At 42.7% G+C, this 16,313-nt stretch overlaps 1 protein-coding gene across 1 annotated transcript in view; it reads right to left on the reverse strand.

The window, feature by feature from the left end:
- L1CAM (L1 cell adhesion molecule) overlaps positions 1-16,313 on the reverse strand; it is a 302,701-nt gene that overhangs the window by 91,360 nt on the left and 195,028 nt on the right. The window contains 1 exon segment of the mRNA XM_030194088.1: positions 14,234-14,418. Within this exon segment, the coding sequence (XP_030049948.1) occupies positions 14,234-14,418 (185 nt within the window).

The following is a 16,313-nucleotide window of genomic DNA, read 5'->3' on the forward strand; positions in this document are numbered from 1 at the left end:
ATTGTGACATCATACAAAGGAAACAGTAATATCCAAAATATCATAAACAATTTCTTAAACTTAATTTTGGCAAAATTTTACTACTTGGTCCCATGTTTTGAGAAACAAATGCATGGAATTATTACGTTCAGCTAATATTTTTTCATATTTAAGAATCATACATACACTAGCCCACCAAAAACAAAAAGAGACCAATTTAAAATTCTTCCAATTCTTTATAATAGTGAAAAATGCTATGGCCAAAAGGGCGTCAAACAATTTATAGTTACATTTAAGACCTGCTTGCTTTAATCTTGCAGAGCGAAATATCATAAGGTGAAATGTAAAAGGCAAATTCATGTGAAAAATAGCACATATGCGATCCCATACTGATGTCCAGAAAATTTGTAGATCAGGACAAGAAAAGAACATATGTTCTAATGTACCTATGCTACTATTACACAACCAACACAAGTTGGATGATGTAGAATCCACCTTGTGCTGTTTGACTGGAGTCCACAAAGCCTTGTGTGCTAATAGAAAAAGAGATTGCAATATAGGAGCCGAAGCAATAGGTTTCATGGATTTTGTCCAAAACCATTCCCATAATGTATCAGACGTGCTATGATTAGTATCCATTGTCCAAATATTTTGAAGCGCCTCAATTTTTGAATGATTAGAGGGTAATAATAGAGAGTAAAATTGTGAAGCTATTCCCTTTGTTTTAATTATAGAGTCAAAAATAAGAGAAATATCTGAAGTTTGTTGTGCACTGTAGTGTTTATTCATCCATTTAGTGAGAGTGGATTTAAATTGCAAATATTTAAAATATTGAGTATTAGGAAGATGGAATCTGTTCACTAACTCATCAAAAGAGATGATAGTGTTTCCAGAACAGATATCTGTGATGCAATATATACCACATAAAACCCACTCCTTCCAAATGAGAGGAGAGGATCCAATTTTTATATGAGAATGACTCCAAATTAGTGCCCTCTGAGAAGAAGACATGGAAAGTTTACAGATAGAATCTAGAAAAAAAACAGCTTTAAGAGTATCAGAAATAATGGGCCATGATGCAGCTAAGGCCAATGATGTAAATAAAGGTATTTTGTCTAATGTAAAAAAAAAAATGATATTATCTAAATCTTTAAAAAAAGATTTAGGAAATTAGAAGGGTAACATACTCAATATATATATAATGCGTGGAGCAATAACCATTTTTATAGTTTCTATTCTCCCCCACCAACTGAGATGTAACGGGAACCAAACATTACATGTGTCATGAGTAGTTTTCAGGAGTAAATCCATATTACCGTATTTTTCGGACTATAAGACGCACTTTTTTCCCCCAAAATTTGGGAGGAAAATGGGGGGTGCGTCTTATAGTCCGAAGGTAGCGTTTTTGGACCTCCGTTCTGTACTTACAGGATTCCATGTTCCCTGGTGGTCTAGTGACGTCGGGGCAGGAAAGAGCCCCCTCTTTCCTGCCCATCGCGCTGCTCTCCGTGCTTCTCAATGCTTTCTGATGGTCTCGGCGAGATTCAAAATGGCCGCCGAGATTCTCGGCGGCCATTTTGAATCTCGCCGAGACCGTCAGAAAGCATTGAGAAGCACGGAGAGCAGCGCGATGGGCAGGAAAGAGGGGGCTCTTTCCTGCCCCGACGTCACTAGACCACCAGGGAACATGGAATCCTGTAAGTACAGAACGGAGGTCCAAAACCCGGACAAGACGCACCGGAGCACCTAGGTTTTAGAGGAGGGAAAGAGGAAAATTTTTTTTTTCCTATTTCCCTCCTCTAAAACCTAGGTGCGTCTTATGGTCCGGTGCGTCTTATGGTCCGAAAAATACGGTAATTTGAATTGTGTCTTCCCAAGAGGACTCAAAATAAATTCCAAGATATTTAATTTGATTTGGACACCATCTTATAGGAAATGCTGTGATTTGTGATTTATTACAATGGATATTCATTGGCATTAATTCAGTTTTTGACCAATTGACTTTATACCCAGAAAGATTGCCAAATTGGTCTAATAACTTGGACAGAAAGGGAAGAGATACCTCTGGATACATGATATATAACAGAATATCATCTGCATATGCAGAGATTTTAATTGAGGAATTACCAACAGGAACACCCTGAATTTCTGGGTGATTTTTGATAGCTATAAGGAGAGGTTCTAATACAAGAAGGAAAAGTAGAGGTGACAAACGACACCCTTGTCTAATGCCTCTATGCAGGGAAAACGAGTCTGTGAGTGAAGAGTTAATCAAATGTTTAGCAGTTGGTGATGAATATAAGACAGAAACCATGTCAATAAAATGAGTACCAAAATTAAACCACTTTAAAACCTGGAATAAGAAAGGCCATTCAACACAGTCAAATGCTTTTTCAGCATCCAAAGAAATTACACAAGTTGGGATATCAAGTTGCTTAGAAAGATGTAATACATGGCTAAATACTCTGGAATTATCTAAACCATATCTCTTAGGAACAAAACCATTTTGTTTAGGAGCAATCAAATAACCAATGACTGATGCTAATCTATCTGCCAGAACTTCTGCAAAAATTTTACAATCATAATTTAACAGAGATATAAGCCGATAATTACCAAACAAGATAGGGTCTCTACCTGGTTTTCTAAAAGAATAATTATAGCTTCTGACGTGGAAGGAGAACGTTCTTTGTTACTAATACAATGATTATACAAATGTAATAGTCTAGGCATTAATATAGAAGCAAACTTTTGATAATATTCTATAGTAAACCCATCACTTCCAGGAGATTTTCTAGATTTCAATGAAGAAATTCCTTTTTTGATCTCCTGTATAGATATCAGCATCCAGGTGTGAAAGGGATTGCACATCCATATTTGGACCTTGCAAAGATTGTAAAAAGGAGCTCATTTGGTCAGGAGATGCATTATGATGAGAACAATATATATCCTTGTAGAAGTCCAAAAAATGCTCAAGAATATCCTTTTGTTTAGTCAATACCTTTCCTTGATGTTTGATAGCATGAATCATAGTTTTCTTTTTTGCTCCTTTCAAATAATTGGCCAAAATTCTGCCTATTCTATTCATGCCAGAATAATATAGTGCAGAATGGGTAGAAAGCTGAATACCAACCTTTAAAATTAGAATTTTGTTAAAATTGAATTTGAGTTTCTGCAGATGAGTGAGATCCTCAGCCATACCAGACAACATATATTTATGTTCAAGTATACATATTTCTTTCTCAAGTTGTATTAACTCCTGTTTGTTTAGTTTGTGAATAAATGCTGAATGTACAATAATAATTCCCTGAACATAGGCCTTATATGAATCCCATATTATTAAGGGAGAAACGTCTGGAGTAGTATTCAAATCAAAGAATGTTGCAGTATGATCAGTTACAGGGCCGGTCCTAGGGTCTCTGGTACCCCCCTGCAGACTATGAGTTGGCGCCCCCCCACCAATCTCCTTTCTCTCTTCTCCCACCCTGCCCCTGTCCAGCAATTCTCCTTTGCCCCATCCCCCGCCATACCACGCCGCCCTTGGTACTTTAAATCTTTAATTTACCTCCATTCCAGCAGCCACGTCATTTGAAAGCCCTGCCCCGTCTCTAGCCTTCCTTCCCTTCGTGAGTTCGTTCCCTCAGAGTCTCGCCCTCGAGGAAATGATGTCAGAAGGCGGGACTGCGGAACGAACTAACGAAGGGAGGGAAGGCTAGAGACAGGGCAGGGCTTTCAAATGACGTGGCTGCTGGAACTGAGGTAAATTAAAGATTTAAAACACCAAGGGCGGCGTGGTATGGTGGCACCCTTGAAGGCAAGCGCCCCCCTGCGGTGCTTACCCCACTTACCAGGTTTGACCGGCCCTGATCAGTTATTTGTTGGAGAAAAGCTTCTTCCTGTAATAAGGATGAATTGAAGCGCCACAACTTGGATTTTTGTAGTCCAGAATTAATACTCAGAGAACATGTAGTAGCAGCATGATCAGAAATATGGATTGGTTCAATAGATGAAGTTAATAAATAGTCAATGAGTGATTTAGAAAGAAACCAATAGTCCAGTCTGGAATATGATTTGTGGGGAATGGAGAATAAAGTATAATCCAATGTGTCTGGATGTAGTAATCTCCAAGCATCAATTAAACCATGTTGAGCTAATAAGTCGTGAAGAGCTTTATAAGAATTAGTAATTTTATATTTAACTGTTGATTTCCTATCAAGAATGTAATCTATGGGAATATTCATGTCCCCTCCAACAATGACATGATCCACACTGAGAAGTGAAATCTGGTGAGACAAATCTTTGAAAAATTGTGGACAATCAAGATTAGGACCATAAACATTAATAAAAGCATATGAGACATTCTGAATTTGCAATACTAGAATAATCCATCGACGATCTAAGTCAGTATGATGATTAATAAGGGAGAATTGCAGATCTCTAGCTAATATGTGGAGTTCCACAGGGATCTCCCCTCTCACCGACCATATTCAACCTGATGATGACACCCTTGGCTAAATTACTATCGAATCAGAATCTAAACCCATATATATACGCTGATGATGTAACGATCTTTATCCCATTCAAACATGATCTAAGAGAAATCTCCTATGAAATCAACCACAGCCGACATATTATGAATTCCTGGGCAGATGCATTTCAATTGAAACTAAATGCAGAAAAAACCCAATGCCTAGTACTCACCTCGCAATACAACAAGAAGGAATTTACCACCATCAACACACCTAATCTAAGTCTACCAGTTTCGGACACCCTAAAAATTCTCAGAGTCACCATTGACCGACACCTAACACTCGAGAATCATGCGAAAAACATAACTAAAAAGATGTTTCACTCAATGTGGAAATTAAAACGAGTCAGACCATTTTTCCCAAGGAATGTCTTCCGCAACCTGGTACAATCATTGGTACTTAGTAATCTGGACTATTGTAATTCACTCTATGCTGGCTGCAAAGAGCAAATACTCAAAAAACTCCAGACAGCCCAGCACACTGCAGCCAGACTTATATTCGGCAAACTAAAATACGAAAGCGCAAAACCCCTACAAGAAAAACTACACTGGCTCCCACTCAAAGAACGCATCACGTTCAAACTCTGTACCTTGGTCCATAAAATCATCCATGGTGACGCCCCAGCCTACATGTCAGACCTAATAGAACTACCACCCAGGAACGCGAAAAAATCCTCTTGCACATTCCTCAATCCATCCTCCCATGTGTAAAGGCTTGAAATACAAATTAATGCATGCATCAACTTTCTCCTATACAAGCACACAGTTCTGGAACGCGCTGCCACGCAACCTGAAAACGGTCTATGAAATGACCAACTTCCGCAAAATGCTGAAAACTTATCTCTTCGACAGAATATACCACAAAGATCAACACGTGTAACTGTTCATTCTTTAAGATATCCAGAATTGTTCTTTATGCTCTTTAATGTCTTGATCTAACACTATCATGTATTTCACCATCATGTACCCAAAGCTTTCTGTAAAACCAAATGTATACTCTTCTATTTCCAGTATCCACGATGAATTGTAAGCCACATTGAGCCTGCAAAGAGGTGGGATAATGTGGGATACAAATGTAATAAATAAATAAAATAAATAAAAATAGCAACACCATTTTTCCTCGTTACTTAGAGAAAAATAACAAGTAGTAAACCATTTAGATTTCAATTTTACAGATTCTAAAGCAGATAAATGTGTCTCTTGTAAAAAAGCAACTGATGTAGAAAGAGATTGTAAATAAGACAAAATGTTTTTCCTTTTTATAGGATTTGAAATACCTTTTACATTAAGGGAAACGCATTTCACATGATTATTCATTAATGAAAACCAGGAAAAAGATGTTAGCATCAGTCTGCATGTATGAAGCCATCTTTGGCTTGCACAGAGCAGCCACGCATAATGCTTGGCTGCTGTGCACTGGCTTCCCCTCCTTAGGAAGGAAATCATGTGCAAATGAGCTAACAGCGAGCAGCTCATTTGCATGCAATTTCCTTCATGCATGCCTGTTCCTTTCCGAATTGCTAAGGGAAGGGCTTTTTCCTTTCAGTTAGTGGGACCAGTGCACTACGAATACCGGCTCCTCCCACGACCAAATGGCTTGGATTTGGTCACTTCTGAGATGGGCATCCTCGCTTTCCATTATCGCCGAAAATCAGGGACGACCATCTCTAAGGACGACCATCTCTAACGTTGACCTAAATTTGCTGATTTGGGCGCCCCCGATGGTATTATCGAAATGAAAGGTGGCTGCCCATCTTGTTTCGATAATACGGGTTTCCCCGCCCCTTGTTGGAAAAGTCCTGCAAGGACGTCCCCAGGAAAACTTGGGCGTCCCTTTCGATTATACCCCTCCACATCATCCAATATATTTTTACTAACCACACTGCAACTTTGTATTATTTCTTCTTGTGCTTTTTCTGTAGTCCATAATATATCAACTTTATTCCAAAATTACCTGGGTCTATCTTCCCCCTGGAATATTGAGATTCCTTAGATATCTTTTTTGGTTTTTGCCTAGCCATCCATCTTATTATAAGTTCAAATAAATAATGATCAGAACAGGGAACCTGTTGACATGAATTAAACTGCCATATCAACTGTCGAGTTGATTGGAAAATGCTAGTAAATCCAACTAGTGTCCTCTTTCATGTGATTTCTGAACAATAGGTCACGTAAATTCTAAGGACTCAAAAATCCAGTTAGATCAACAGTTTTTGAATCTAAAAGATTATCCATTTGTTTAAATCTCCAATTAATACACCACGATCATAATTTGAACCAGTTTTAGCAATAACATCATAAAACCTATTTCGCTGCAGACCATTTTCCTGGTGGACAATAAAAAAAGTATACAGCATAAATTGCCCATAAAAGAATCACCCTTAACTTCACAAACCATAGTTTTATGCTCCGATGGACATAAGTCTCTCAGCTTCAGATCATTAGCTTCCAATAACCATGTTTTAGTAAGAAACAAGAAAGCTGGCCTGATCATCCTCTATTAAATCCTTAATGATGTTAAGCTTCTTGTTAACTGACCGCATTGATATAGAAGCTTGGTATTGGCATTTATGAAGTGGGATCTTGTAAAACACAATTCATATTAATCAAATTACAACCTGTTAAATTGTTCCTATTAATTTGGGGTTAGCAGTTCTTTTATATCTCCCTAATGCTGTAATCCTACGAATCTAATTTTGCATCTAATCTGAATAATCAATTAGATTAACACCATTATAATAGCTAACTGAGCTCAAATTTAATGCTTACCATAAGAAATAGAGGGCCCGATGCTCATAACTCATGTGCTAAAGCCAACAGCACACACCTTATACTACTGGAAAAGAGCAGAAAACTAGCTCACCAATGCTCAAAAAGCGAAGATACTTACCTGTAGCAGGTATTCTCCAAAGACAGCAGGCTGATTGTTCTCACATGTGGGTCGACGTCCGCGTCGGCCCAGGAAACTGAGCAAATGTTTGAAGCAAAAATAAAAAGTTTTGCCCAGAGTCTTCTGGTGCGTGAATCACGCGCATGCGCGGACGACTTCCCACCCGTGCCTCTTAGTTAAATCAAAAAGCATACAACAAACTAGTAACAACTCCAAAGGGGAGGAGGGAGAGTTTGTGAGAACAATCAGCCTGCTGTCCTCGGAGAAAGCGAGGTTACTAACCTGTAGCAGGTATTCTCAGAGGACAGCAGGCTGATTGTTCTCACGAATGGGTGACGTCCACGGCAGCCCCCAGGATCGGAAGATCTTCCTAGCAACAAAAGTTTGCTAGCTCTCGCGTGATCCATGCGAATCGCGCATGCGCGACCGTCTTCCCGTCCGAACGCGAGCGTGCTCATCAGTCAAACAGAAAGCAAAAGACAAGGGAAGACACAACTCCAAAGGGGAGGTGGGCGGGTATGTGAGAACAATCAGCCTGCTGTCCTCGGAGAATACCTGCTACAGGTTAGTAACCTTGCTTTCTCCGAGGACAAGCAGGCTGCTTGTTCTAACGATTGGGGTATCCCTAGCCCACAGGCTCACTCAAAACAACAAACAGTGGTCAATTGGGCCTCGCAACGGCGAGGACATAACTGAGATTGACCTAAAACAGAACAACTAACTGAGAGTGCAGCCTGGAACAGAATAAAATGGGCCTAGGGGGGTGGAGTTGGATTCTAAACCCCAAACAGATTCTGCAGCACCGACTGCCCGAACCGACTGTTGCGTCGGGTATCCTGCTGTAGGCAGTAATGAGATGTGAATATGTGGACAGATGACCACGTCGCAGCCTTGCAAATCTCTTCAATAGTGGCTGACTTCAAGTGGGCCACTGACGCTGCCATGGCTCGAACACTATGAGCCGTGACATGACCCTCAAGAGTCAGCCCAGCTTGGGCGTAAGTGAATGAAATGCAATCTGCTAGCCAATTGGAGATGGTGCGTTTCCCGACAGCCACTCCCCTTCTATTGGGGTCAAAAGAAACAAACATTTGGGCGGACTGTCTGAAGGGGCTTGTCCGCTCCAGATAGGCCAATGCTCGCTTACAGTGCAATGTGTGCAACTGATGTTCAGCACGGCGGGTATGAGGTCGGGAAAAAAATGTTGGCAAGACAATTGACTGGTTAAGGTGGAACTATGACACCACCTTCGGCAAGAACTTAGGGTGAGTGTGGAGGATTACTCTGTTACATCTTTGACTCTTCTCTCTCCTTCTCTGCTCATATCCAGCAGATCGCCAAGACCTGTCGTTTCTTTCTTTACAACATCCGTAAAATCCGCCCCTTTCTTTCCGAGCACTCTACCAAAACCCTCATCTACACCCTTGTCACCTCTCGCTTAGACTACTACAATCTGCTTCTTGCTGGCCTCCCACTTAGTCACCTCTCCCCTCTCCAATCGGTTCAAAACTCTGCTGCCCGTCTCATCTTCCGCCAGGGTCGCTTTACTCATACTACCTCTCTCCTCAAGTCGCTTCACTGGCTCCCTATCCATTTTCGCATCCTGTTCAAACTTCTTCTACTAACCTATAAATGTACTCACTCTGCTGCTCCCCAGTATCTCTCCACACTCGTCCTTCCCTACACCCCTTCCCGTGCACTCCGCTCCATGGATAAATCCTTCTTATCTGTTCCCTTCTCCACTACTGCCAACTCCAGACTTCGCTCCTTCTGTCTCGCTGCACCCTACGCCTGGAATAAACTTCCTGAGCCCCTACGTCTTGCCCCATCCTTGGCCACCTTTAAATCTAGACTGAAAGCCCACCTCTTTAACATTGTTTTTGACTCGTAACCACTTGTAACCACTCGCCTCCACCTACCCTCCTCTCCTCCTTCCTGTACACATTAATTGATTTGATTTGCTTACTTTATTTTTGTCTATTAGATTGTAAGCTCTTTGAGCAGGGACTGTCTTTCTTCTATGTTTGTGCAGCGCTGTGTACGCCTTGTAGCGCTATAGAAATGCTAAATAGTAGTAGTAGTAGTAGTTATGATGAAATTTAGTATAAGGAGCATGAGCTACTAAGGCTTGAAGCTCACTGACTCTACGAGCTGCAGTAACTGCCACCAAGAAAAAGATCTTCCAAGTCAAGTACTTCAAATGGCAGGAGTCCAGTGGCTCAAAAGGAGGTTTCATCAGCTGGGTGAGACGACATTGAGATCCCATGACACTGTAGGAGGTTTGACAGGGGGCTTTGACAAAAGCAAACCTCACATGAAGCGAACAACTAAAGGCTGTCCCGAGATAGGCTTACCCTCTACACGATAATGAAAAGCACTAATTGCGTTAAGATGAACTCTTACAGAGTTGGTCTTAAGACCAGCCTCAGACAAGTGCAGAAGGTATTCAAGCAGGGTCTGTGTAGGACAAGAACGAGGATCTAGGGCCTTGCTGTCACACCAGATGGCAAACCTCTTCCATTTGAAAGAATAACACCTCTTCGTGGAATCTTTTCTGGAAGCAAGCAAGACCCGGGAGACACCCTCAGAAAGACCCAAGGAGGCAAAGTCTACGCTATCAACATCCAGGCCGTGAGAGCCAGGGACTGGAGGTTGGGATGCAGAAGCGCCCCCTCGTTCTGAGTGATGAAGGTTGAAAAACACTCCACGGTTCTTCGGAGGACAACTCCAGAAGAAGAGGGAACCAGATCTGACGCGGCCAAAAGGGAGCAATCAGAATCATGGATCCGCAATCCTGCTTGAGTTTCAGCAAAGTCTTCCCTACCAAGGGTATGGGAGGATACGCATACAGGAGGTCCCTCCCCCAATGCAGGAGAAAGGCATCTGACGCTAGTCTGCCATGGGCCTGAAGTCTGGAACAGAATTGAGTGACCTTGTGATTGGTCTGAGTGGCAAAAAGATCTACCAAGGGGGTGCCCCACGCTTGGAAGATCTTGCGGACAACTCTCAAGTTTTGTGACCACTCGTGCGGTTGCAATATCCTGCTCAACCTGTTGGCCAGACTGTTGTTTACGCCTGCCAGATATGTGGCTTGAAGGAACATGCCATGGCGGCGAGCCCAAAGCCACATTCCGACGGCTTCCTGACACAAGGGGCGAGATCCGGTGCCCCCCTGCTTGTTGATGTAATACATGTCTGTCTGAATTTGGATAATTTGGTTGGATAGCCGATCTCTGAAAGCCTTTAGCGCATTCCAGACCGCTTGTAACTCCAGGAGGTTGATCTGAAAACCTGTCTTCTGGAGGGATCAACATCCTTGGGTGTGAAGCCCATTGACATGAGCCCCCCACCCCAGGAGAGAAGCATCCATAGTCAGCACTTTTTGCGGCTGAGGAATTTGAAAGGGACGTCCCAAGGTCAAATTGGAGCGAATTGTCCACCAATGCAGGGATTTGAGAAAAACGGTGGACAACCGGATCACGTCTTCCAGATCCCCCGCAGCTTGATACCACTGGGAAGCTAGGGTCCATTGAGCAGATCTCATGTGGAGACGGGCCATGGGAGTCACGTGAACTGCGGAGGCCATGTGGCCGAGCAATCTCAACATCTGCCGAGCTGTGATCTGCTGAGACGCTTGTACTCAGGAGACAAGGGACAGAAGATTGTCTGTCCTCACTTCGGGGAGGTAGGCATGAGCAGTCTGGGAGTCTAGCAGAACTCCTATGAATTCTAGTTTTTGCACTGGAAGAAGGTGGGACTTTGGATAATTTATCACAAACCCTAGTAGCTCCAGGAGTTGAATAGTCATCTGCATGGACTGTAGAGCTCCTGCCTCCGAGGTGTTCTTCACCAGCCAATCGTCGAGATAAGGGAACACATGCACTCCCAGTCTGCGCAAAGAGGCCGCCACTACTGCCAGGCATTTCGTGAACACTCTGGACGCAGACGCGAGATCAAGGGTAGCACACAGTACTGAAAATGCCGTGTTCCCAGACGGAATCGAAGATACTGCCTGTGAGCTGGTAGTATCAGAATGTGAGCATAAGCATCCTTTAAGTCCAGAGAGCATAGCCAATCGTTTTTCTGAATCATGGGAAGAAGGGTGCCCAGGGAAAGCATCCTGAACTTTTCTCAGACCAGATATTTGTTCAGGGCCCTTAGGTCTAGGATGGGACACATCCCCCCCTGTTTTCTTTTCCACAAGGAAGTACCTGGAATAGAATCCCAGCCCTTCCTGCCCCGGTGGCACGGGCTCGACCGCAATGGCACTGAGAAGGGTGGAGAGTTCCTCTGCAAGTACCTGCTTGTGCTGGAAGCTGAAGGACTGAGCTCCCGGTGGGCAATTTGGAGATTTGGAGATCAAATTGAGGGAGTATCCCAGCCGGACTATTTGGAGAACCCACTGGTCGGAGGTTATGAGAGGGCACCTTTGGTGAAAAAATTTTAACCCCCCCCCCCACCAACCAGTAGATCGTCCGGCACGGACACTTTTATCTCGGCTATGCTCGCCTGGAGCCAGTCAAAAGCCTGGCCTTGCTTTTGCTGGGGAGCTGCAGGGGCCTGTGGAGGCACACGCTGTTGACGAGAACGAGCGCACTGGGGCTTAGCCTGAGAGGCTGGCGAGAAGGTAGATTGTACCTACGCCTATTAGAAGCATAGGGAACATTCCTCCTTCCACCATAAAAATGTCTACCTGAAGAGGTAGATGCTGAAGGCGTCCAGTGGGAGAGTTTGTCGAATGCGGTGTCCCGCTGATGGAGCTATTCTACCATCTGTTCGACGCGCTCACCAAAAATGTTATCCCCCCGGCAAGGAGCATCCGCAATCCGCTGCTGGACTCTATTCTCCAGGTCAGAGGCACGCAGCCATGAGAGTTTGCACGGCCCTGGACGCAACATCAAAAGTGTCGTAAACACCCCGTCCTCCCCCGCTGACACTCGTTGTTCCACCTCCGTTATGCGCCACGTATGGGAGTCAAGTTTTTTATTAATTCCCTCAACTGCAGCTTGCAACTTAGTAAACCAATCCTCCAGCGCTGCAGAAACCGATCATGAGATTTCTTGTACCCACTCGGGTGTCTGTATGGAAAGCAGGCTCTGCAACGGTTGCACCTCCGCCATCTTGTGCATATCCGGCCTCTGCGGAATCTTCGCTTTTCTCTGTGTCCTCGTCGGCATGCCTCGCCCCGGGTTTCCAAAAAAAAGTATGGATCGCAAGCCCAGCAGCTTAAGGTACGTGCTGGTTCAGTCTAGGGTCCACCTTCCGAAGTGAATCCGTTATTTTTAGCTGGTTTTGGCAGGTTGCTTGAGGAGCCTCTCTCCCTTGCTGCTGCTCAGGTAGCAGGCATCACATAACCCCCCCCCCCCCCCCCCCGGCAATGCTTATGTTCTTTTGTGCCTCCAGGACCAGGTTTGGAACCACTGGTTTAGTGCATCCTAACACTGGACTTCCCTGCGTGCTAAGCCCACTTCTAGAGTGACTATAAAATAGAACTTTTTCTTTTTTTTTTTTTCAGGCCATGCGCTAATGTTAGCATTAGCATGTGACAACCCTGTCCATTGTCTGCAGATGGACTGTACATAAAATTTTGCCCTCCATTGGCCTTTGACTAGATTGTAAGCTCTAAGGATCAGGGACTAAGATTCAAATTTTATTTAAGGAAATAGTTAAAACCAAAAGTCTGAACCAAAGAAACAGACTAAGATTTAAAAGGAACCTCAAAAAATTAGGTGTTTAGAAAGGAATTGAATTGAATTAGGCCAGAGAGCATAATGCACCAACTCAGAAAGCCTATTCCAAACATTCAGCACAACAAAGTGGAAAGTGGAAAGTTCAGAATAGGCATTCAAAGAAGGCCACAGAGAACACTGTTGTACTCCATAAACAGAGTTCATGAGGAGGTGTGTAGGGAGAGATGAGAAAAGCTGCAGAACAATTACAGCTGTGAGTGAATAAGAAGCTTGAATGGTATATGCTGAACTGGACAGGGAGGCAACATTGTGATTTGAGAAAAAGATTTATGAGTATAGTGACAATTGGCAAAAGAAAGCCTTGTAGTTGAACTTTGAACAGCCTGTAGTAGGACTGTACCAAATAATTGTATTCGATTCAGTTCGGCATCAAATAGTGCCCCAAAACACAATTATTCATATTTGATCGAATAACAATTTAAATTCAAATATGAATAATTCGAGGCTCTACTGTGCTAAATCCTACTGAAATAAACACTTGATCTCTGAAAAAAAAATTAACATGGGAGCACTTACTTCCTCCTATGTGCTAAGGGTGCCTTTGTTATGGATTCATTAACCCGGTTTAGGATGTGCTAAATTAAGCACTCTAGCTTGTCAACACGTCTACGCCCATTCTCAACCCATGACACATCCCCTTCAAATAAGAAATACAAAAAAAACCCCGCACGTTTAATGTGTGCAAACAAGAAAATTACTATGCTTTAGTGCGTACTGTGGTAAGCCTTTTTAGGTGCGCTAAGCTCACATTAAGCCTTAGCACATCTTTGTAAATTTAGGAGCATAAATTCTTTTAATATGAGGCTCGATATCTTTTGCCTTCTAAACTCAGGTGACCTTTTATAACATTATGCTCCACTATAAGTAATAGTTGCTCCCAGTCAGCTGTCCACTGATTACTTGCAGTGGTGCTGAACATCTGTTTGCTTGTTTTTCAACACCACACCTGGTGTTTAAAAAAATCCCACTGACCGGGGGAACTAAAAATTGCCCATATAGAAAATGAGGACAGATAAAGACCTTATGACTTATCCATTCTGCCAAGAATGAGGAATCTTTCAAATATACTGGTTTCTTTCCGTCTCTCACCTATCACAGTCACTCTGTAGGTATGTTTCACGCTTTCCCGTGTGTTATTGGCTATACACTGGTACTCCCCATCATCCTCTTCCATCACATCGCTGATCCGCAGGAGCTTCTTAAAGTTTTCATAGGAAACACGGGCTGAAGGCATCATGCCGTTCAGTCGTACCCACTCGATATCAGGAGTTGGCCTGTGGGTGAGAGAAGATCAGGTTGTTCTGTGAGGTGTCTGTGGATCTGTGCCCTACCCCTCACCTTCTAGTGTACACAGACAGTCTGAGAAAAACTGAACAGATACAGTCATGTATTTGGTGTTTATATGCTAACCTTTCACTGATGCAGTAAACTGACTCACTTGAGGTTACACTCAGAGGTTCTTATTTACTAAGATGTATTAATATGTGCAAATAAGGTTATTTTATAACATGGTGCCTGATTTAATAGGGCAAACAGGCGATCATGAAGGTGCTATTTCACAAAGACATATAGGTATCTATGGGGTAATTCTATAATATAGGTGCTATTATTCATGTACTGATTGTGCACATAAATATTTAGAATAAAGGCATGCATATGTGCACATACATGCTTAACTGCCAACGTTTCACCTAAGTGATATTCTGTAAATATATGTGAAATGTACATACATCCAGATTCTATATATGGCACCTGAAAATCCAAGTGGAAACCAAAATGTATTCTATAACAATGCACAGAACTTAGAGGCCCTTTTACTAAGGCGCACCTAAAAGTAGCCTACGCTGGTGTAGGCGCATGTTTTGGATGTGCGCTGGTCCATTTCCTCAGCACACCTGGAAAAAAGGCATTTTTTTTGTGCCGGAAAATGGAGAGCGGCAAAATTAAAACCAGCACGCGTCCATTTTCGGCCTGAGACCTTACTGCCACCCATTGACTTAGCGGTAAGGTCTCACATGCTAACCTGGAGGTAAGGGTTTAACACACGTAAACTGCAGATTATCGCCGGGTAAGCGCCATGTGGTAGAAAATAGAAAATATATTCTACCGCGTGTTTTTGGCGCACGCCAAAAATGGAATTTCCGCCCAGGACATGCGGTAGCCAGGTGGTAGTGCGAATTTGACGCACACTGGGTGCACATAGGCACCTGCGCGCCTTAGTAAAAGGGCTCCTTAATTTGTTAATTAACTGTTTAGCGCTGTTAATTGGGTGTTAACAAGCAATTATCAGCACTAATTGGCATTGAGATTTATGCGCACAACTCACTATTCTATAATGTGGTGTGCGTAAATTCTAAGTCACATAGTTGAAAAGGGAGCGTAGCCATGGGCGGGGCATGGGCGTTTCTAAAATCTATGCGTATTATTAAATACCCAGTGTACCTGACTGTAACTCACCTTGAGCTACTACTGAAAATGGTGTGAGCAAAATCTAAATAAATAAATAAATAATAATAATAATAATAAATTATTATAGAATACACCTGATCTATGCCTAATTTAGACGTTGGGATTTACACCAAGTAAAACATGGCCTAAACGGCTAGCCGCTCAGCGTATTCTGTATACCACGCGGAAATTTAAGTCTATTCTATAAAATTTGGGCATACTTTAGCGAATAAGCCTAGATGTAATTTTTTTCTACATGGAATTTTCAGGCACCATATACAGAATCTAGCCCATAGCATCTATTTGCAAGGGTTGTACACATGGGCGGGGCTCAAATTTACATGTGTAACTTCTAGAAAGCTGGAAGTTACACAAGTATCTGCAGTACTTAGGCACTGAAGACTTATGCCCCCTCTATGACTGGCATAAGTGCTCCTGCCTCAATGTTCAGTGCATATATACCCATTTAGGCTAGAATCATAGAAAGGAAAATAGTAGGGCTGCATTTTGATTTCAAATTTTAATCACAATTAATTGCGTGATTAAAGGTCTGTTATTTATCTATTTATTTTCCCCACTGCAACTCCTTGTGACTCTGAGCAACGGAGGATTAAGTGATTTGCACAGAGTCACAAGGAGCTGCAGTGGGGGGCGGGGGGGGGGGGGGGGTGGGAATAACATACCTTTAATTGCACGATTAATTGCAATTACAATTTTTATT

This window comes from Microcaecilia unicolor, chromosome 2, assembly GCF_901765095.1.
Source record: "Microcaecilia unicolor chromosome 2, aMicUni1.1, whole genome shotgun sequence".
In the NCBI taxonomy this organism is placed as follows: Eukaryota; Metazoa; Chordata; class Amphibia; order Gymnophiona; family Siphonopidae; genus Microcaecilia; species Microcaecilia unicolor.